The 23,130-nt window shown below is 46.7% G+C and overlaps 1 protein-coding gene across 2 annotated transcripts in view; it reads right to left on the bottom strand.

The window, feature by feature from the left end:
* PPP2CA (protein phosphatase 2 catalytic subunit alpha) overlaps nt 1–23,130 on the bottom strand; it is a 197,814-nt gene that overhangs the window by 75,642 nt on the left and 99,042 nt on the right. For both annotated transcript variants that reach the window (XM_069652553.1, XM_069652554.1), the window contains exon 4: nt 19,266–19,355. In XM_069652553.1, the coding sequence (XP_069508654.1) occupies nt 19,266–19,355 (90 nt within the window). The remainder of the gene's footprint in view (nt 1–19,265; nt 19,356–23,130) is intronic.

Consider the following 23,130-nt stretch of genomic DNA (forward strand, 5'->3'; position numbering starts at 1 on the left):
GTAAGCAGGGTCTTTGTGCTGAAATGGATGCCAAAGAATCTTGTTAATATATTAAGATTACGATATCGTACTCGGTAGAAAAAAGTGGGGAAAAAATGTCCCTTTGGGAAAAACGTGTGTATTATTTTTAACGTGAGGGGTCTTGAAACATTCAGTTATTATGGCTTCTTCGTTTAAAAAGAAGAGTAGCGACGCTGGCGACGATTGATGGTCAAAGAGCCCTTATGATAAAATTGCACCAACTTGGGCATGTGGTGCGGGATTAAGTGAAACATGGGATACTAGCAGAGGAGAAGCAAGTCCAGATGAATTAATTAAATGTTTACAATCCGTCCCCGTGGAGAAGGGAAAAGTGTTCAGCTCTCGGGAGAAGGGGACGATTTTATTGCATGCTTTCAGAAAAATGCATCAATTGAATGTAGAATTACATGGTTCAGCTCAAAAGTTAGAAAAATAACTGGCTGCTGAAAAAACAAATTGCTTTGATGCAACAGCTTCAATTGAAATGTAATGACAAAGCCGATAAATATCAAGCTGTGGCTGAAAGTGCTGCGTTTAGAGCTGCACAATATAAATATCGGAAAAGGAGAAGCAGGGTTAATTCACGTAAAGTATCAACAGTAATTGCTGCCGCAGATTTAAATTGGGGTCCTGCTGAATGGGATGGTGATGTTGGATAGCATTACTACGAGTAGTGATTCTGATGCATCGGATCCAACACCAAAAGCGAAACCGATATGTAAAGAAGTAACGTTATTCCCATAATTTGCAGGACAATGGGTCGGCATCCATTGCATCCGGGGGCCAGTGTTGAACATATGACCGCTCTTGAAGATTACTCAACAAGAAATTGGTGAAATTAATAGATTGAAACAAAATTCAGGTGAATCTTTGTTGGCTTGGATGGTCACAATGTTCGATGGAGTTGCTGCGGGCCTTTTAGTCAATACGACTGATTCTGCTAGGTTTTTGTCTTTGTCTAATGATGTTCAAATTCACGAGACCCTGCGTGCAGGTCCTCCTCGTGACCATAATGGTGACGATGGACAGTTGTCTTTTAGAATTGGCTGCACAGGGACGTAATCACAAATATCCAATCACGTCGGACTAGCCAATTAATGATAAAAACTGGTATTCCTTGAAGGAAGCGGTTCAAAGAATAAGGGAACATGCTATGAAGGAGGCTATTCATCTTGATAATCCTGAACATATGGGAATGATACATTTGTCTGTCTCAACGAGAAATGCACTTACACGTACGGCCCCTCCTGCTTAATAAAATGTTATGACATTGTTGGTGGGAATGACTGGAAAAGACACTAATGAAGTAGTGGATGCAATTGGACAACTAACAGAATTAGGTGAATGGGACAAGCCCCAAGGACATACACGTGAGTGAGTAGATCTGAAAAACGTACGCCTGGCAAAAGGTTTGATAGAGATTCACATGTATCCAGGAAAGATAGGTTTAGCCTTCCTGAAAGATGGTGCCCCTAGAGAAGATATAGATGAAATTCCAACATGTGACATTTATTATATGAAAAACGTGGTTTGGATAGAAAGGAACAATGTAAACAAGTAAAGCGACAGGATTTACATATCCCAAAAAATTGATATCCTCTCAGATCGTCACAAGAGGGGGGTGGGGGGGGGGGTGAAGATGAGCTCTCAAATCTCGATACCCTCCCAGCCAACTTATGCGAATTTGAGAATAATGGTGAGTGCATTAGTTGAAAGAATCGAAAGGCACTCATTAAAGATGAATATGATATTGGTCAAGCTTCAGTGTCAGCCTCCCATATTAAAATAGACAGCCTCATGTTAAAGTTACATTATTTTGTCATGCCAGTAATTTACAGGAAGTTTGTGCTTTAATTGATACTGGAGCGGAGGCCTCTTTAATTCACAGAAACCCTTCCAAATTTGAAAAGGTCAAACATTTTTGATTACTGGATTAGGCAGTAAAGAAACCTCAGCTGTACAAACCAAAATTGACATGAAAATTAGACAATTGAAACGAGGCACATATCAAGTGTTCCTTTGACAGATTACACTATTGGTTTTGATAGTTGAGGGTCTAACCCTAAACATATAGGACAAAATGCATCAATTTGGTGCAAGTCCTTGTTCTCCAGTTGTGGTAGGTCAATTAAAAATACCCCCTGTGCAGGTTCCGATAGCAACCAAACGAGTGTCCATGCAACAATATCAGATTCCGGGTGGGCTAAAGGAGATTTCAAACACTATCAAAGACTGTTGATGCGGGCGCATTACGTTCCCCGACTACTGCTTTGAACAATCCAATCTGGCCTATTAAACCTGATGGTAGCTATAGGATGAAAGTTGATACCGCAAATTAAACAAATATACTCCCCCATTAGTGCTTGCGGTACCTGATGCTGTGACATTCATTGAAAATGTGCAAAAATTTGAGGGCACCTGGTATGCAGTATTGGATTTGGCGAATGCCTTTTTCACTATACCGATTGCAACTGAGTGCCAAGAACAATTTGCATTTTCTTGGAATGGGAGGCAATATACTTTTTATAGTTTGCCTATGGGCTATATGCATAGTCCGACTATTTGGTCACCGACTGGTGGCTGAACATTTGGATAAAATCCCATGTAAATCTGATGTGCAAATTGTGCACGACATTGGGGACATACTGATTCAAGGCAAAGATGAGTGAAGTGTGTTCATACAGTTAAACCTTATTTTGGAAGGTTTGCGCAAAGAAGGGTGGGAGATAAATGAGACTAAGACAAGGTCCGGCAGACAGTTATTTTTCTATGAATACAAATGGCATGATGGTGAAATGGTGCCTAAAGCTAAACAGAAAATTGAATTTCTCACGTCGAAAACTTACAAAAAAAAAAATATGCAATTTATTGGTTTATTCGGATTTTGGAGGCAGCATACCCCGCATTTGGGACACATTTTGGCACCTCTATATAAAATTACATGTAAAAAATATGAATTTATTTGGGGCGACGACGAGCAAGACATTTCAACTGGCAAAAAATACCATTCAAAAAGTGCTCGATTTATGGTCATTGAGGGAAGGTGAAGTTGAGCGGAATAGATTCCTACATTGATTGAGTCTATGGCAAAAGCAGGACAGAAAACCTTTGGGGTTTTGGAGTAGGAAATTAGCTGATGCAGGTGAAAGATATACCCCTTTTGAGAAACAGTTATTAGACTGTTACTGGGCTTTAATTGATACTGAACATACGACGGTGAGACATAATGTAATTATACAACCAGAAATTCCTATTATGCAGTGGGTGCGTAGTTCTCCTAAAACGCACAGAATTGGGCATGCTCAAGAAGCTAGTGTGATCAAATGGAAATAGTATATACAAGATCGTGCAAACCTGGTGAGGCAGGCGTGGCTAAGCTACATGAACAAGTGGCAGGTGTGCCACCAATTGATCTTGAACCAGATAATAAGATTCAGGAAAAATCTTCGGTGGGATCCCATATGGAAAATTACCTAATGAACAAACTGAACATGCTTGGTTTACTGAAGGCGCATCTAAATATGTACGGATCGAGCGATAAAGCAGTTGCTTACAATCCCAAGACAAAAAAGGTTCTTACTACACCCGGAAAAGGAAAGAGTAGCCAATTTGCAGAACTATATGCTGTATATCAGGTATTAAAACAAGAATCACCTGGTACTGGTCATATTTATACCGATTCATGGTCGGTTGCTAATTGTCTGGTAGTTTGGCTGCCAACTTGGAAAAACAATGGATGGAAAATTCAGAATAAAGAACTAAGGGGAAAATAAATATGGCAAGACATTGCTGATATGTTAGTGCATACTAGTGTTATGAATTACATGTAGACGCACATTGTGCAACAGATTCATTGGAACGTTGGTTCAATTCTCTTCCAGATGAACAGAAGAGCTCAAATTATGGACTCGAAAGTTGAGGAAGAAGACTTGGAGGGAATTGCCAAGTGGGCCCACCAGAAAAGTGGACATCTCGGAGAGAAGGCTATTATCACGTGGGCACAAGACAAAGAAATAGTGAAAACTGATTTTACAATGTCCTATATGCCAACATCAAAAGCATTGACCTATTCCTCATAATTCATGGCACATTAAAACCTGCCAGGTCAAATTTGGCAGATTGATTATATTGGCCCTATGTCTATAAGCAAAGGCTGTCAATATGCGTGTACAATTGTGGACACATGCTCAGGCTATTTAATGGTCTTGCCATGCAAGAGAGCTACTCAATTGAACACGATTAAATTACTTTATCAGGTGACTGTATATTATGGTAACCCATTACAAATTCAAAGTGATAATAGCTCCGGTTTTAAAGGTAAATTGGTCATTGATTATTGCACTTAGCAAGGGATTGAATGGCTTTTTCATGTCCTTTACCACACAAACATCTGGTCTGATTGAACGCATGAACGGGTTATTGCCACAACAACTACGTAAACTTGGTGATGGTACTTTGCGGAGCTGGCACAAACACTTATGTGAAGCTGTCCAAATTTTGAACAACCATCCTATAGCCAACGTTGAGACTCCATTAATGTGTACGTTAACGCCAGCTTTGCAAATGAATTCAAACTGTGCACATGAAACTTTCCTTTATTGAGAAACATCTTCAGGCGCTTTGGCTCCTGATCTGCAGGGGTGGATTTGCATGCTAGAGAAGAGATTTGCCAACAACCTAAGGGTACTGCTGTAATCGATACTGGTATTGGTGTACATATTAGCTCTGCACACATGGGTTTGATTGCTGCAAGATCGGGATTGGCCCTAAAAGGTATTCAAGTATTGGGCGGTATAATTGACGCAGATTATCAGGACGTCATTAAAGTTACTCTTTTGAACAGTGGTGAACACATGCTGCCCATTCATAATGGAGACATGATTGCACAATTGATTGTGGTACCTATTAAAATATCCATGATTACTAAAGGTGAACCTCCCACGACATTAACTATTTGTGGGAATAAAGGATTTGGTTCATCTGACAATGGTTTCGGGGGTGTAGGTATGGGTTGAGAAGCCTACTGGTCCGCCCATGCCTGCTGATGTAATAGCATCCGGTAAGGATCAACTTGTTTTGGTTATGGAACCTGGAGAAAAAAAATGGATGCACATCCCTGCTGACAAATGTTATTTACATGAGTGATGTACCTCACTGATATCTTCCTTTTCTAAAGCTTTTTTTTTTTAGATCTTGAGTGTATTCGGATGCTTATCGGATGTGCACAGTTCTAAAGACCCAATTTCTACTTGTTTAGTGGCTATTCCAACACCCACGTTTGTGTTGAGACACATATTTGGAACATTGCACAATGACTCTTTGGTGCAACATTTGGATATTCAAAATTCGTTTTCAATATATGAGTACATTACATTTTGTAAAGCCACGTTTTTATAAATATAACAATAGGATAAATGTTATTACACACAACATTGCTCCTATTGACGTTTGTTATAGCATGACATGTGATGCTACACATCAAAAAATGTCAAATGAAATTGGATACACAATTAAAACATACTGATTTTGAGCCACTTCAAACATGTTAAACTTCTGCCTGGTTGGTTATTTTCTTGTGGCAACTTATATTCCTGCTAACATTTCTGGTGTCCCCTGTGCTTTAACGCGGCTTGCTTTGACGATGTACCCATTAACACCTGCAATTACACGTTCTGAATACTACTGCTTCTTATAATACCTTATCTCCGGATTGTAATTCTGATGTACATTTACTCTGAGGCTTAAGCAATTCATTGCTCTTATTGTTCCTATTCTTGGTATTTTTGGTTTGGCTGCAAGTACTTACAAAGCCAAGATTAAGCTTGCCTGCTTAGTGGTTAAAGGGCCAAATGAAACCTCACAAGCATTAACTGTATTTTTATTAGATAATCGGCATTTTAGAAAAGCTATTCTTCAGAATTGGGCTGCTATTGATTGTTTCTGATGCATAATTTAGGTTGTGAGGCCGTGGAAGGCATGTGTTTTGATTTAGCTGATCATTCCCGCTCTATCGAAAAGCATATTAAAAAGATTAAGGGTCTTGTGGCAAAAGTAACAAGATCGATATGAAAGTGGGTGGAAATATTTATTATCCATTGCGTTCTGCTTTATTTTGGCTTTTTGGTATTGTAGTTTTGACTAGTCGTCGTTGCATTTCATGTATTCTTAACATATGGAGAATAATTTGTGGGTTTTGGTGGTCTTCTGAACAACATACCTGTTATGGTTGTTGAGTATTCAAGGGGTCGTGTATAATGCTAGTGTGTAAAATGCGAGCCAGAAGAACAAGTTACTTTCTTACCTGGTAACGTTCTTTCGATGGGATGGTCCGACGACGTATTCCATATCTATGACATGTAATCACCACAGCTGTGCTGCTTCGGAAACCTTTTCGGCGTCTGCGTCCTGCGTCGATGACGTCGATGCGCCGAGGACCTCCTCCGACGTCATCCGATGTGATAAGTAGGACGCACGACGCCCATAGCCTCAGTTGTAGTTTTTTCCCCCAGAACGTGTGACAGAAGTCAACTGCCAGTCAGACACAAAGCCTTGCGGAACGTAAGCTGCAATCGCAAAAGAAATTCTGTAGCGGGGAAGGCAGGGCGGGAGCGATATGGAATACGTCGTCGGACCATCCCATCGAAAGAACGTTACCAGGTAAGAAAGTAACTTGTTCTTCGAGGGGATTGGGTCCTCCAACGTATTCCATATCTATGACAGACTCCCAAAGCAGTACCAAAGCAAGGAGGAGGGAAAGAATTTAGAATCAAAATGTAGAATAGCCAATCAAATAGCAGAGCAAAGGACCGCCTTGCCAAAGGCCAGATCCTGCGCTCGGATGGAATCAAGGGAATAGTGACGTACAAATGTATGAACTGAAGCCCAGGTGGCTGCATCACAGATGTTGCGAATAGGAACACCCCTCTGCAGGGCAGTAGACGCAGCCATACCCCTGGTAGAATGGGCCCGCAAGCCAGCCGGAGGGTCCTTACCCGCCAAACGGTAGCACTCCGAGATGGCCAAAATAATCCAGCGAGACAAAGTCTGTTTCGTCACAGCTTGCCCCAAACGCTTTCCAGCGTAACCAATTAAGAGTTGATCATCCACTCTGACCCGGGACATGCGTGAAACATAAAAGCTTAAAGCTCTCCTAGGATCAAGCCTATGGAGCCTCTCCTCTTCCTTACCAGGATGCGGAGGAGGATAGAATGCCGGAAGAACAACCTTCTGGGCCAAATGAAATTCCGTCACTACCTTTGGAAGAAAAGAAGGACGAACTCTAAGGACAACCCTGTCCTTGTGAAATACAGTGAAGGGAGGCTTAACTGAAAGTGCCTGTAACTCACTCACTCTGCGAGCGGAAGTAACCGCAACTAAAAACACAGTTTTCAGAGTTAACAGCCTCAAAGGGCAAGAATGTAAAGGCTCAAACGGAGCACCCATAAGAAACTTAAGAACCAGGTTTAAATCCCAACCGGGCACCAGGAAAGGTGACGGAGGGAACACATTAGTGAGCCCTTTCAGGAACTGTGAAATCAAAAGGGATTTTAAAGTAAGAACACTCTTCAGACGAGCGCTTAAAGATGGACAGCGCCGCCAGGTAACCCTTAACGGTACCCACTTGCAAGCCCCTGTGGGCCAAAGAAAGTAAAAAAGGACAGAACCATGGGGATGTCACATGCAAAAGGATCCACATTCTGAACCCTGCACCAGTCGCAGAACTTACGCCAACGGCAACGGTACAGAGACTTTGTTGCCGGTCTTCGGGCCGAAAGCAACACCTCCATCACGTCCTCAGGGAGGTCCCAATCCTTATACCTCAACCTTTCAGAAGCCAAGCGTGAAGGTTGAGGGAACTGACCTCTGGATGGAGAACCTGACCGCCCCCTCCCGTGAGAGCAGATCGTCTCGGTAGGGAAGACGACGTGGAGGGCAGATGGATAAGTCGAGAAGGTCTGGGTACCACGTCCTCCGAGCCCACGCCGGGGCAATGAGGATCACCCGGGAACCGAACTTCCGTAACCTCCGCAGCACTTGCGGGATGACGGGGACTGGAGGAAACGTGTACAGCAGCGGGAATGACCACTCCACCACGAACGCGTCTCCTAAGGCTCCTTCTGGAGGAAATTCCCGCGAGCAAAACCTTTCGCACTTCCGGTTGACACTGGAGGCGAAGAGATCCACTTGAGGGGTCCCCCAAAGGGCGAAGATCTCCAGGAGAATCTCCTGAGCCAACTCCCACTCGTGAGAGATCGCGCTCTGCCTGCTCAGAGCGTCCGCCGTCACGTTTTCGGCTCCGGCCAGATGAACTGCCGAGATCGAAACTTCCTGCTGGATGGCCCAGAACTCGAGCTGCATCGCCTCTCTGCACAGAGGAAGTGACCCTGCCCCCCCCCCCCCCTTTTTTGTTGAGGTAGTGCATGGCCACTGTGTTGTCCGTCAGGATCAGGACATTCTTCCCTCGCACAGACGGCAGAAAAGCCTTCAGGGCTAGCCTGACGGCCCTCAGCTCCAACAGATTGATATGGAGTCTGGACTCCGACGGAGACCAACGACCGCTGACTGTCAGCCCGTTGGCATGAGCTCCCCATCCCGTGAGGGATGCATCCGTCACGATCGTCACCTCCTGCCAGGGAAGCCAAAATGGAGCCCCCTTCATCAAGTTGCCTTCGACGGCCCACCACAGAAGGTCCCAGTCGACCGAGGACGGCACCTGAATCGAGTCTGACATCCTGCCGGAGGACTGCGACCATTGCGTCTTGAGTGCCCACTGCAAAGATCTCATCCGCAGGCGAGCCTCTGGCACCAGAAGAATGCAGGATGCCATGAGGCCGAGCAACCTCAAGAACTCGAACGCTGGGAGCGTCTGGGCATGCTGAAACTTGTGCACCATCTGCTGAATGTGAAGAGCCCTCACCTGGGGAGGAAAACACTGCCCCAGGGAAGTGTCGAGCACTGCTCCGATGTACTGGAGCCGCTGTGTTGGCGTCAAATGGGACTTCTTTAAATTGAGGGAGAAGCCCAGCCTGTGAATGGAGCGACAGGTGATCGATAGATGATCCAGGACTTGCTCGGGAGAGCTCCCCCTGATCAACCAATCGTCCAGGTAGGGGTAGACGTGAATCCCCCCCCTTGCCTGAGATGCGCTACCACCACCATGAGCTTGGTGAAAACCCTCGGGGCGGAGGTCAATCCGAACGGCAGGACACGAAACAAAGTGCGAGTCGCCAACCGCGAACCTCAGGTACTTCTTGTGCTTGGGATGGATCGGCACATGGAAGTAAGCATCCTTGAGGTCGAGTGACACCAACCAGTCCTGAAGCTGAAGGGCCTGGAGGACTTGAGAGAGAGTAACCATCTTGAACTTGTCCTTCCTGAGGAGTTTGTTCAAACCGCGCAAGTCCATGATGGGTCTCAATCCCCAGTCTTTCTTCGAAACCAAAAAATAAGGGGAATACCATCCCTTGTTCCTCTCCGCTACAGGCACCAGTTCTATGGCGCCTTTCTCCAGCAGGGCTTGAATTTCCTGCGCAAGGAGCGGATCCGGACTCTGCAAAGAGAGGTTCCCCGGTGGATTGTCGCGAGGCCTGTGCCGAAAAGGAAGACAGTAGCCGTGGGTTATGATCTCCAGAACCCACACATCTGAAGTAATGGCTAGCCACTCTACAAGATGCTGCGCCAGCCTTCCCCCAACCGGCGAACCATGGGACATGGCCTCACGACTGAGTGGGAGCGGCTGCGGCGTTACCCGAGGGCAAAGAGGCAACTGTCCGAGCGGCCTTGGCACCACGGGTACCCTGTCGTCCACCTCTGGTACCCCTGCGATGGCCTCTTTGACTGCCAGCTCCTCTCGCTTTACTGAAGGAGGAGTAATAACGAAAGGAACCACCCCTCCACTGCTGTCCCCTAGGACGAAAAGGCGGAGGTTGGCGAACTGCAGTGCCCAACGACTTCGCTGCAGCTTTTGAGGTCTGCAACCTCTCAAGGCTCTCGTCAGCCCTGCTGCCAAAAAGGTGTTCACCATCAAAGGGCATGTTGAGGAGCCGGGACTGCACATCAGGCGCAAACCCCGACTTCCGCAACCACGCAAACCTGCGTATCACGGTGCTCGCCGCCATGGACCTACTGACGCATTCAGCTAAGTCCAAACCCGACTGAACGGACTCACACATGGCATCCTTACCATCCTGGACCAAAGCAAGGAAACCATCCCGTTCATCCCCTTCGGGAACATGTTCAGCCGCTAACGCAACACAGTTCCACAGAGTGTGCGTGAAACGCGACAAGGCACAAATGGAGTTGGCCGCCTGAAGTGCCATACCACCAGAAGAAAACACTTTCTTCGCCCAGCCATCAAAACGTTTGTCGTCCCTATCAGGAGGGATGGTAGGGTACGACGCCTGCTTTGCCGGGGCGGTGGCCGCCTGCACCACCAAACTCTCCGGAGTGGGGTGCCTGGTCAAGTAGCAGGGGTCGCCACTGGCTGGACGGTATTTTCGCGACAAGGATCTGCCCACCGCCGGGAGACTCTCCGGAGCAGTCCAAGCCGCCGCCACCCTTCTCTGTAAAGCCATATGGAACGGCAGAACCGGGTCAGTTGGGGGACCAACATCCAGGATGTCTGTCAGATCATCCTGCACAAACTCCCCTGGGGGAGCAGACCATCCCAAGTACTCAGAAACCCTAGCCATAAGGCGCCGGTACGAGGAATCAGCATGAGAGCCAGGCTCAGGCCTACAAAACTCCACCTCCGGAGAGGTGTCCAGTCCACTGGCATCATGCAGTGACTGTCTCAACTCGTCAAACTGACTATGGCCCGAGACAATGTCATCCGGAACCTGACTAGGAACCAGGCCATCAGAATCCTCATCCGCCTCTGAAATATAGTCCAGGTGGCGAAAAGAAGGCACTCGAGAGTGCTTGCTCTTAACCAGAGCCTTCCTAGGGGGTCCACCCGTGCCCTGGGGTACCTCCGACACGAAAGGCCTCCATGGCGTCGAGCGAATCGGCGCCAGCGTCGAGAGAACCGGCATCGGCGCCGAGAGGATCGGCGTCGAGGAAATCGGCGTCGACGTCAGATGCAGCGCCTCCAGAATCGGCGGCGTCGACACAGCCCTCGAGGCCGGAGCCCCGAGCGTGTCCCTCGACGACCTGAGCGTCGACGGCATCGACGACTTCCTCTGAGCCAGAGCCTCGAGAAAGCCCGTCGACGCCCTCGACGCCACAGACGTCGATGCCATTTTAGAAGAAGACCTCACAGGTGCACACGGTCTCGAACGCGTCGAGGACCGGGACCTGGAACGGGTACGTCGAGAACGAGTCCCCTTGTCCGAACGGGACCTCTCCCGTGACTCGTGCCGACCACTCTTGCGAGCGGTGTATCTCGACCTCACACGACCGACCCCACTCGGGGGCGCGGACGGCTGAGTACCCTGCGACTCAAGAATCGCCAACATCTTCTTCCCGAAGGAAGCCCATTCCTCCGGCGTCGCACGGCTGGAGGGGCAAGCGACGTGCCGGGCATAGCCCTCCGAAGAGGACCTGGAAGACGACCGGTGTCGGCGCTTCCGAGAATGCCTCGAAGAGGCTGAGGAGTGGCGAGACCGACTCCTAGAAGGAGACCCACGAGACTTCCGACGATGACACGGAGAGTCACCCCTCGAATCATCCGTCGAAAGCCCCGCAGACTTCGACTTCCGGGGCTTGGACACCCGACCTACCGACAACTTCTTCTTACGTTCGCGTAAGGCTTTGGACGTGAGCGACTGGCAGTCGATACTGTCATCCGTGTCGTGGGCCTCCCCGAGGCACCAGAGGCAGGCGTCGTGCGAGTCCGTCACCGACATCTTGGACCCACACTCCCCGTACTTCTTGAAACCCGGACGCGGGGTCGAAGACGAAGTAGACATCTTCAGAAGGAATTTCACAAACGAACAGGTTCGAAGAACCGAGAAGAACAGAACTCCAAAGAGTCGAGGCGTTTGAACCGAGAAACACGAAGCAACACGTTCGCGGAAAAAACGGAACTGAGGCTATGGGCGTCGTGCGTCCTACTTATCACATCGGATGACGCCGAAAAAGTTTCCGAAGCAGCACAGCTGTGGTGATTACATGTCATAGATATGGAATACGTCGGAGGACCCAATCCCCTCGAATAGCATGGCGCTGATGCACAGCCATTTTGAACACTCATCTACCATTGTAGTAATAAAGTCTGGGCTTCTGCGGGCCTCACAGAATGAACAAGTAGCAGGGAAAACAGAGCAAGGTCACAGATATTTTGCAAGCGGACTGACTACAGAGAATAGTTATTGTATTTTCCAGTGAAGGACAAATACAGAAGGGGAGTTGGAGTGCGCTGCAGCTTCACAATAAGGGGTCTGGGAATGCATGCAAGTAGAGGAACGCTGGGTTTTTTCCACCCTTTGTCGCTTCGACTTGTGGTCTGCCTTTCAGCCGAGGGCAGAGCGCAATTTGGAAGGGAGGGGGGGGGGGAGGAGTGAGGGGGAATGACCCATAAAAGGAGAGGGCATCACAGAAAGGTGGTTGTTGGATGTTGAACCCCGGGTGTTGCAGTCTCGCTGATGGGGAGGACGCTCCGCTTCAGGCCCCGTTGACCATAGCCATCTCTTAGCCTACCTGCTGAGGGACTAAGCAGTGTTTGGTGGCCAATATGAACTTTTCCTCGCTGTCTGGATCACGGTGATGACATTTATATTCTAATCTGTGTATACCTGTTTGTATGCTTTATTGTTCCATTTGTTTATTGTTCGTTATTCAACATAAACAGCCTAAAATGAGCCATTTTTTTATACCCTTATATGGTGTGCGTCTCTTCTGCTAGTGTGAGTCCAATTATTTGTTATTGCGAAAAGGAGCTGGGGAGGTAAGTGTTTTTGTTCTTCCCCTATAGCTGAATAGGCGCAATACAGCAACATGTCAGGCCTTCGCAGACCGCAGTTCCGAAATCCCTTAAAGCCGGTAAAAGCACAGGGTTTGAATTCAGTACTGCCCAGAGACTGAGGGAAGGACTTCTGCCATGGCTTTATCAGGATGGCCAAGGATTTGGCGGTTTTAGTGGATGTTCTCTTCTTTGTCAACTCGCCATATAAGATCCGCTCTTGCACATCAGATGAAAACTTTGTGGCATGCATCCACGCCGTCCTCATCTCAACACCTAGGCACAGGTCTCTGCTGGCTGTGTCGATGTGGAGACCGAAGACTTCATGGAGGTCCTGCACAACGGCTGTGCCTCCAACAGACTAGCCCTGAAGGAGGCTTAGGTCTTCAGAGGGAGGTCAGTCAAACTCCCAGAGCTTCCATCACAACTACTAGTTAGCCGCAGTTAATAGGGTATCGGCATTGGCTTGCCGAAGAAGCAGTCCCGATATGGCATAACAGCGTTTGCCCAAAAACTCAAGGACCTTGGAAAGACAACTGGAGGTGGCTCTCTAGGAGGAAGACAAAGACGATGGTTTAGAATATAGGGAAGCCGCAGCCACAAATGAATGTGACAGGATGGGAGGCCAGGAGGATTGGCGCTCCATCCGTCAGCCTGAACCTGCTTTACAACTTCTTGTTCATCTGGGCGTTGGCCCTGGGCTTCTCCCAGACCTTTCTAGACATCCTTCTGGAGAGGGATGCCAGACCGGACAGTGGGGCGCTTGCCCAAAACCTCTGCTAGCACTCCGACTCCTGGGGGCTCCTTGGGCAGAGGGCCCCCCCCCCACCCCCACAAGAACTTTGCCAGCAGGCCCTGAAGGTGGTCATGAAAGGCCTTAACCGATGCCAAGGGTTCATTGTCCTGGGCGTCGCCGGCATAGCCCCCTCGACCACCTTTTTTACAGAACAAGCAGAGTCTGGGCACTGGGACACAGGTGCTAGCGGGGTCGCCCTAGTTCTGGAGCCGAAGACTGGTCCAACAGCTGTTGAGGGGGAGGTGTTGGTGGTACAGGAGGCGTCTGTACAACTGGTAGGGTTTGGACCAGGCACTGGCACGGATAGCACTGAAGGAACAGGCGGAGGGCAGAGAGGAGGTGGCTGTGGAGGCACCACCTGCGGGATCATCTCCTTCACTATATCCTTCAGGAGCCCCGTCATCTGAGGGGAAAGCATGAGGAGAAGCGCCCGAAGAAGCGATCCTTGCTAGTCGCTGGATTTCTAGGGGCCCGGCCCTCCGAAACGCTTCACCGCCGCTGGTCAAAGCGTTGAGGTCTTTGAGCAGTGTAGCCACAAGGCTACGAATGGTATACGCATCTTTGAGGAGACCAGATGGCTGAACCACACACAGTGCGACACCGCTTCGAGAGGGAAAGGGACTGGGACCTTCTTGCAAGGCCCATTTTCAATGGGCGATTGCATGGGCTTGCTTGTATTTGAATCCAAAATGATCACTGGTCTAGCAGGCTCTGCCACATGTTTATCTGCCATTTTGGGGCTTGGCGCCACGCCTTGGGTATGAGAGCGCAAAGGCCCATAGCCATGTGCAGGCTTAGACATGGGAGGACTTCTCCTGGGTTCCAAACTCTAAACAGCAGCGTTGATCTCAGAGACCACTCTGGTAGGTGCAGAGCCCTCGGCAGACTAGCCGGTAGTCGCAACGCCCTGGTTCTCGGAGTGAACTCTAGTAGGCTGTGTGCCTTCAGCACCTGCGCCGGTAGTCGTGCTGGATCATGCCGAGGACTGACTCTTGGCGGTAGCACCAGACAATCATTTAGCACTTGGGTTCTAACAAGAGGAACTTGATTTCCCTTCCGAGGACAGCCCAGCAGGGCCGCCGAGCTCCTCAGCATGGCAGCGGCTAACCTTGACGGCCTCCGGACTGCCCACAGAACGCCAAGAGCAGTCCCTGGGTAGCCTTAGAGGCCTTGGGCCTCCCAGAACCTGAATCCAAGGAACCCTTGCACGTGGGAATACCTGGGAAGGAGTCACTGCGCTGAGGAGCCATGCTGAACAGAGGGTCTACTTGTCTTGACGAGGGGTCCTGGAGACAAAGTCCTTAAGGTGCGCTGGAGAAGAAGTGCAGAATATCTCCCTCCAACGCAGCAACAGATTCTTCAATGCTTTGTGACCGAGAGCGCTGCAAGCTGCGCACGTGTTTTAGTGGTGGTTGGGCCACAGGCACTCTGATGGTCCGAGGCCGGGAACCAGCAGTCGCATGAAGCAGCTCTTGTGAATCCGCCTGCAGCCGACATGCGCTAGTGAAGGTGAGGCACCAAAAGAAGGTTAAATAAGATTGAAAAACAAAACAGGGAGCAAGCGGAAAATAAAAATAATAAGTTGTACCGTCCCCATGTTGGGGGGACGCCTACAAGGATGGAGGAAAGGGAACGGGACGTATTAGTATGACCAGGGGAATGTTCCATGGAAACCCACATATGACAAGGATGATATTAAAATCGGTATAGTTCAGAGCCCCAGGTCCAAATTGGCTCTAGTGCTAAGCAGAAACCTTGGACATTGACTGGTGCATGATAACTGAAGAACGTTGGAACTATGAGACCTTCCAGAATTGCGCCAATGAAAAATAGAGCAGTGAACTCTTTCATGCTTTTTGTGCCAAGGAGACAAACATTAAGCCAATTACGATATGTTATGTTACTTGGCATTTATATAGCGCCTTATGTACCATTGGTATGGTCTCAAGGCGCTGGTAGGTTGAACGCCCGCAGGAACCGAAGTTCAGGTCAGTAGAGAATAGAAAGTCAAAAGGTGTGTGTGTGAGCACTGGATGTGTGCAGCTGGTGTGGCATTCGTGTGATAGCTCTTCTTAGCGGTAGGTGTGGTGGCTGAGAGATCAAGAGTATGTGTTTGTTCCGGCAGGTTTTTATCCAAACAGATTCTGGCTGCGTTAGACCTGAGGAGAACGCCTAGGCTGGAGGGTGTCTAACCAGCAATGTTTAGTTAGAGTGATGGGGAGTATGAGGCGGATGATGGTATGAGAACAGCTATACTGAATGGTGTCATAGTATCGCTGTGTTCTAGTTGAGTGGTGGTGTAAAGAAGAGAGTAAACGTGGAGATGTGATATGGTGGTTTACCTTAGGTGTTTGAGATCGGGCCCACTCCAATAGTTCCATGTACTCCATTTGTTCCATGTACTCCGACTGTTCCATGCATTACGACCGTTTCAAGCACTCAAAACTGTTCTTTTCCATGCTCTTTCAAACGTTCCATGCACTCCAAACCATTTCATGTAAGTCGCGCAACTCTATGCACGCCAATCTGTTCCATGCCCTCGAAACCGTTCCATGCCCTCGAAACCGTTCCATGCCCTCGAAACCACTCCATGCCCTCCAACCATTTTATGCAATGCTTCTTTCATTCGTTCTACCCAGGTTATCCTTTCTCCATGCATCATCCATCCACATAGGTCATCTTCACCCGTTCATCCACTTACTTCATCCGTTCTACCATTCCATTCACTTTACCCATTCTACACCCGTTCATCTCGTTCCTTCTACACCCGTTCATCCCGTTCCTTCCATCTATGTACTTCACCCGTTCGCACCACATACTTCACTGATTCCATCCATATCTGCTTGCCTTCTGAGATAGTTTTAAACAATTGAGCTTTTAGGGGTTCTGGGACGGCTTCGATTTGGTGTTCGAGGTCATCCCATTTGCGGCAGCCATAACTAGCTAAAAGGTTAGTGTTTGGTCGATTCTGGTCTAGTATGCTGCAGAGGAGGCAACCTTTCTCCCGAAATTATATATTAGTTTGCTTTGTCTGGCGGGGCCAATGCCAGGGTGTGCCTTTCCGCTTTCTGGTGGTGGTGACTACGAAGGAATCTGGTTTAAGCTGACATATACAGGGGGTCAGTGGGCGCTGGTCTGAATAGTTTCTCTATTATGCGGTTGACCACCCGGGAGACTAGGCACCAGTAGGGATGGCTGGATGAGTCTATGGGCAGACTGCAGGAGCACAATAAACTAGGCGGCAGACCTTTTGTCCCCCAGAATGTCTTCTACGAAGACCTTGTCAACCTGTGCCTCTTGAGTGTCGATATTAAAATGTTGAGACGCCTTTAGTAGCAGTTCATAGTACTGTAGTTGGTTGTCAACAGGCAAATCCGCTACCGGCTGGTCATGGTGGTCTGTCGACTGGATCACATAAATGTTGTCATAGTGGTCATACAATTGGTCTCGGTCTGGACTATAACCACCCATAACAAGGGTGGCAAGCTGCAAAAGAATCAATTTAAAAAAAATAGATTTTTCTTAGTTTTATCAAGGGTAACTGAGGCTTTCCAGGCCGACGCCAGGGAATATTCACAGCATGTTAATCCAGGAAACATCCAATGCTGCAGCACTACTGGTTTCACTCATGCCCCACTCCTAGACAGTCCCACTCCCTTCCTGGGACACACAAAGGCATCACTAGCCTGCGAAAGCAGCAGCTTTCCCGGGCAAGTGCATGACCTTTTATGGGATTTCCTGACCTGGCAAGGCAGAAATAAGGCCAAACTACAATATGACCAATCAACAAGCTGAAATCTCATGGCACTGCCATTTTAGGCTACAAGCTACGTTGAGTAGCCATATGCGGCAAACGCAAATGTGCACATTGAAGAGAATACAAAAATGGTAAAAATATATCTGCTGCCACCAGCTTGTCTTTAGGCCTATATAAAAGTAACCAAAAATCACAAGTGTAAAAAAGCTAGCGCGATACAAAGGTTTCCCCCATTGCAAGATTCTGTGTGCAATGTAAAAAGAAAAGTCACAAAATGCAAAAGGGAAAGAGTTTCCCAGTACTAGTGTGAAGGACTGATCGGGTTTCCCCATAACAAATGAGCAAAAGACAAGGGAAGTGAAACTGGAGACTTTACTTTTGTTCAAAAAAATCAAAACCGGTTAGAAAACAAAGCAAAATGATTGGGGTCTACAGGAACTATGGAGGGAAAGTTGCCAAAAGTGAAGTTATTCTTAACAGCCACTAGGTCCGTTCGCAATTCAAATAAAAACCCTTGAACCTCATCGGGGAGTTGCTGTGTTCTTTAGGCCACTTGTAACAGTTTTCTTACCAGTAAGTGTAGTAATTGTACTACTTGCATTCATATGACATGCATTACTTACCGTAAAAGCATTTCTGATGGTTGTATCTGCCCAGATTCACACGCTGTGTACAGTCCGGCACCCAGTGGCCACCGCAGAGCACCGCATCCCGCCCCTCGTAAGTCCAAAAGGGGACACCGACACAGGCGTGCCTGCAACACCATCCCCAGTGACACGCAGTGCACCCAAAAACCCTCACGCGCCGAGGTCCCTCCGTCTGTACCCTTTCTGCCAGAAGGCTCCCTCATGACTAATGTGAGTGAGTACAGAAAAGAGAAGTAAGACGTCTACGTTCCTTCCATCTGAGCCAGGTTGAGCTTCCAAAAAGGAAACTATTTTAAAATAACATTTCATGGACTGTATTCTTAAAAGGTCTGGGTGAGGATTTTTAGTGGGGAATATGTCCCATTGGTTATAGCAACAATTAGATTTTTGGAGGCAATGCAGATAAATATGTTAAGTTAAATAATACAATAGAAGTGATTATTTGCGTATATGGTGGCGGTGGAGAATTTTTCTAGTAATGTTAGTACTTCTTTAGCATTTTAATTCTATTGAATTATACTAGGAGAAGTGCAAAATTCCTCTGTTTTATTCATGTTTTTAAACAGGAAGGGGGAAGATAAATGGTGCAATTGTGCATTTAAGGTTTCTGAAAGGTTAATTCGGCCATAAATAAAAAAAAAAAAAACATTCTTCCATCTACCCCCATTCTCTGCATTAAAAACATGCTTCTCCACACACAATTTCACAGTCAGTATACACCAAATAAAATAGGCCAGTAAGGAATTTTTAGGGTTGCTTCACGTGACCTGTCCGATTTCTAGTGAGTAATTGATTTAAGTATTTTTTTTTTTTTAAAAGCACCCAAGCAGAGCAGGTTGCAGCTCTGCGCTTAAACTGAGTCACAGTCTCCAGGGATGCGAATGGCAATAACTAATCAACGCATTACATTTCTTTTAGAATGTGCCTAGAGGATACATTAAATGTAATAACTACCAAAATTGAATAGTTAGTGACTGTGGTGTGTGTTCGATACATTTGTAATAAGTGCATTGCACACATGAATGTACAAGACATTTAGGACCGGGCCTGAGCAAATAGAATACAATATCCTGGCATTGTGTACATCATACAGACGTAACACTTTAAAAGAGTTACAGTTTAATTGAAGTTTGAAAGCTGTACCTCATGTGGAACTTCTTGAAGGCGATCAAGTGCTCTAATGTGATCCAGTGTGTCTATGGATGGCGACAATCCACCATGCAAACAGAAAATCTGAAAGTAATTCAAAGCATATTAGACAGCCTTATTCCAAACTTTTACAATCAATTCTCTAAATAGCAGAATTACCAATACATCTAGAAAGTGTATAACAAAATTGGTTTAAACATCCTGGACAACCCCGCTGCATGCACAGCAACATAAATCTACAAAATGGAGGCAACTAACGAGGTGAAACGTTTTATGAATAATTAAGTAAATGAAACGGGACAAAGAACAAGACAAATTTGAAGTTGTGTTGAAAATGGGGTTTTAACTTAAGTACAGTTGGAAGAAAGGATAGTCTTCTATAGCAATACTGAGAGCACATTCTCAAGCCCCTTTTAAAGTGTAATGCCCAATATATACAGTGTCTCACACACACACACACACGACTTTTCATTGTGTGGTGAAATGGCGGTTTATGTTTGTGTGGGAGAATTTATCACATGTTGACAGGACAAACCAGAACCCCCATCAGAAGCCATGTTGCGATACAAAAAAAAGGTAGTGTTTTGATACTCATTTAGAGAAAAAGCATCAAAGGTGATGCAAATTTGTTGATAGGGCAGTCAGTGTTTTCCCTCTTCACAATACAGCATATAGAGTCCATTCCCTGCTTTCATATTAAAACCTATGAAAGCTTTGAAATTTAAAACCCTCTGCATTGTCCACAAGTCTCTCTGGGGCCTGGGTCCCAAATACCTTCAGCTATCCCTCCGTAAATACCTCCCCTCTCGAGCTCTTCGCTCCTGTACCTTTAACTCCCTCAGGGTCAGTCGTTTCTCAAAGAAACGAGCCAGGGGTAGATCTCCGTCTTCGACCGGGGCCTCCCTCTGGAACAGCCTCCCGGCCACTCTAAAACTTGAGGAGAACCACCTCCGCTTCCGGAAGCACCTCAAGCCCTTCCTCTTTGCATCTGCCTTTGCTCCCCCTCGGCGATTTGCTCTCTTGGCACTGTACACCTGGCCACCTTCTGTCCCCTTGGCACAGGTACCTGCTCACCCTTCTGCACTGGGGACTGCATCTGTACCCATACTGTCCCCCAAGCCCCCATTTTCTTCTTTTCATGCTGTTATCAGATTCAACCAGTTCTGCTGCCGTAAACACAGCATTTTCCGGCTGCACTACGCCCGTTTATTGCTCCATTGTCTACTTTATTTGTATTTATTATTTATCTGTTTATCCGCTGCTCCGCACTTTCTACTCTCCCCCTTCCATGCACTTTTACCCTTTCCCATGCACTTGCACGTTCTCAATGTCACTGGGCCTAGTAAAATCGTTTTGTACTCGTGTTCCCCTACCTTGCCTGGTCACGCTCTGAAATAAAATATATGATGGCATGGTCATAAACTAGGAAAGATGGGCACTTTAAACAAAAAAATGTATGTGCAATGGGCAGATTACAGCAGCAAGGTAAATCTCCACCTTGTAACTACAACAAAAAGTCAAACGTGAAATTTGTAAGATTTAAAAAAAAAAAACTGCATGGCTCTAGTTCTAGCTTATTCCAGCCTAAACGACTTGTGAATTCACATACTTGCTTGTGGTAATCGGGAGAAACCGGGACATGACGTATTCACCAGCATTCACTGCGGTTTTCAGAAATACAAGAAATGAGCAGCATCTACTCACCGTAGTGACAACTGTATTTTAAGTCCAGGTCATTCCCTTTCTACAGACACCTGGGATCGCCATAGATCCAAAATCTTCATTTCTGGGATATACCTACTATTGAAGCATTTCCTGTACACTATAACAATGTATAGGCAGTTTCCCTGCTGGAACCGACTCGCCGCTTCTATACCTCAAGTCGTATCCTAAGAGCAATGGAGATGTCTGCAAGAAGAATATCCCAAACGCAGAAAGTCACATAGGTGTGTGCGCACTCGGCATCTGTAGACCTAGGGAGCCACAAGTAGCTCCTGCTGGCTGTCAAGTCAACCAGGCTCCTATTGGCTCCAGGCAGGCGATAAATAGCTCCCGGCTCCCGTCAATTTCAAACCATGTAATGGGAACTGAGAACCAACCCTCATTCCACTAATAGATCGGCACCAAAGGAGAAAAAAAAAACCACCCTTCGCCATGGCTAGTGGGCCCCAAAGAAACTAGTATAACAAAACCTTTGAAATTCTACAATGCCATCATTGTGGTCATTTGCTGCACAATAGGGAGTGCAAAGTTAAGGTGGACTTGCTTCAAATGCGGGTGCTGAATTTCAAGGTGTTTGTGCGTTAATATGATCACCAAGTGTTTCAATGGAATATATTATCATGCATTGCTCACCGTAATGGTATTTCTGATATATATCAGAATCATGTGCTTGCATACGACATTTAGTAGTAGGTGTGGAGTATTGCAGGATTTGTTTTTGAAGTTCGAAAAGAGACATAGCCTGGGCGCGTTTGTAATACTATCCCTAGTGTAACATGTACAGTTCCCATGGGCCTTCACAAGTCTAGGTCCCTCAGATGGTTTTGTTTCTGACTTGAGGGAGCATGAAGTTTATGTTTGGTTACATAGATGAAAGGAAGGTGCAATATTTTTATGTGCCTTCAAATCCAAGAGGGGAGGACGGGTGGGTGATTTGAATTCAAGCAGATGCAAGCATCAGAAATACGATTACGATGGATAATGCATGCCTTCTGAGGCTTGTAGATCTGCATAGAATCAACTGCTTCAATAGACTAGCGAGCTGTATCTGGAGAAGAGGGTGGATTGTTTAAAGGAGCAGCGGGGAAAAGAGGTCTCACTGCTTGCCCAACCAGAGAATATTGTTTAGAATGTGCATCTAGACAGCAGTGCTGTGTGAAATGTGTGAACCGAACTCCAAGTAGCTGCTTTGCAAATGGCATTCAAAAAAAGAAAAAAAAAAAAAAAAAAAAAAAAAAGTATAGTTTTCTTGGATAGAGAACAACAATTGTATGCATTGGACTAAGCATTTTGAAATCGCTGACCTGGAGACATGATCCCCTTCTCTCCCTGCCATGGAAACAAAGAACTGATCCGTTTTCCTTAGTGGTTTTGGTTTTGTCTAGGTAATACTGAACAGCCTTCCTAACCTCGAATGTATGGCGGCACTTTTCTGCTCAACTAGTTGGATGTTGCAAAAGGTTTATGTAATCTTTTAACCCCTTGCATGAAGGCTTTAAATACTGGAACTTTCCACCAAGATACTCCAGTCTGAGTGGTGGTATGTGTTAGGGAGAATTCTCATTTCTGTTCTAAGGGAGAATTCTCATTTCTGTGCCAATTCTCCTCAACCTTAGAGACACCAGCCCTTTTGCTGAACTTTAGTACTTTCAAATTCTATCCTGGGGTGAGAGGTCTTTTCCTCACTCCCTCATTTTTGAGATTTGGATTCTGTATTTTGTTTTTGGAGTCCGACAACTCCATAGGCATCCACTTTTGTAGGTCTACACAGCACCTTCAGTGCAGTGTCACAAAGAAGTCTTTTGGATTTCTCATAAGGTTTAAATACCTTCTCTTGGGTAAACTACTGTTTCCAAAAATAGTAAAGTGAAATTGACTTTATGTACCTTTATTCTTTGTAGACCGCACATAGCAGGTTACCCTCACTACATTTAATGTCTGGTGGCAGTGGTTTAGTTTTACCACCATTGTGCGTTTTTATTGCAGGCTGAAACCTCAGCTGCAGTATTGCACCAATGGGTGCCCATTTTGTCAAAATGGCTCGGTCTTACTCTGCGCGCCAAACCAGGTTTGACCCCTTTGTTTTGTCTTTGGCTGGCTCCAGTGCGTCTGGCAGGGCAGGAAGCGAGGGTGGTGC

The sequence above is a fragment of the Ambystoma mexicanum genome, chromosome 3p, assembly GCF_040938575.1.
Source record: "Ambystoma mexicanum isolate Mex_15411 chromosome 3p, UKY_AmexF1_1, whole genome shotgun sequence".
NCBI lineage: Eukaryota > Metazoa > Chordata > Amphibia > Caudata > Ambystomatidae > Ambystoma > Ambystoma mexicanum.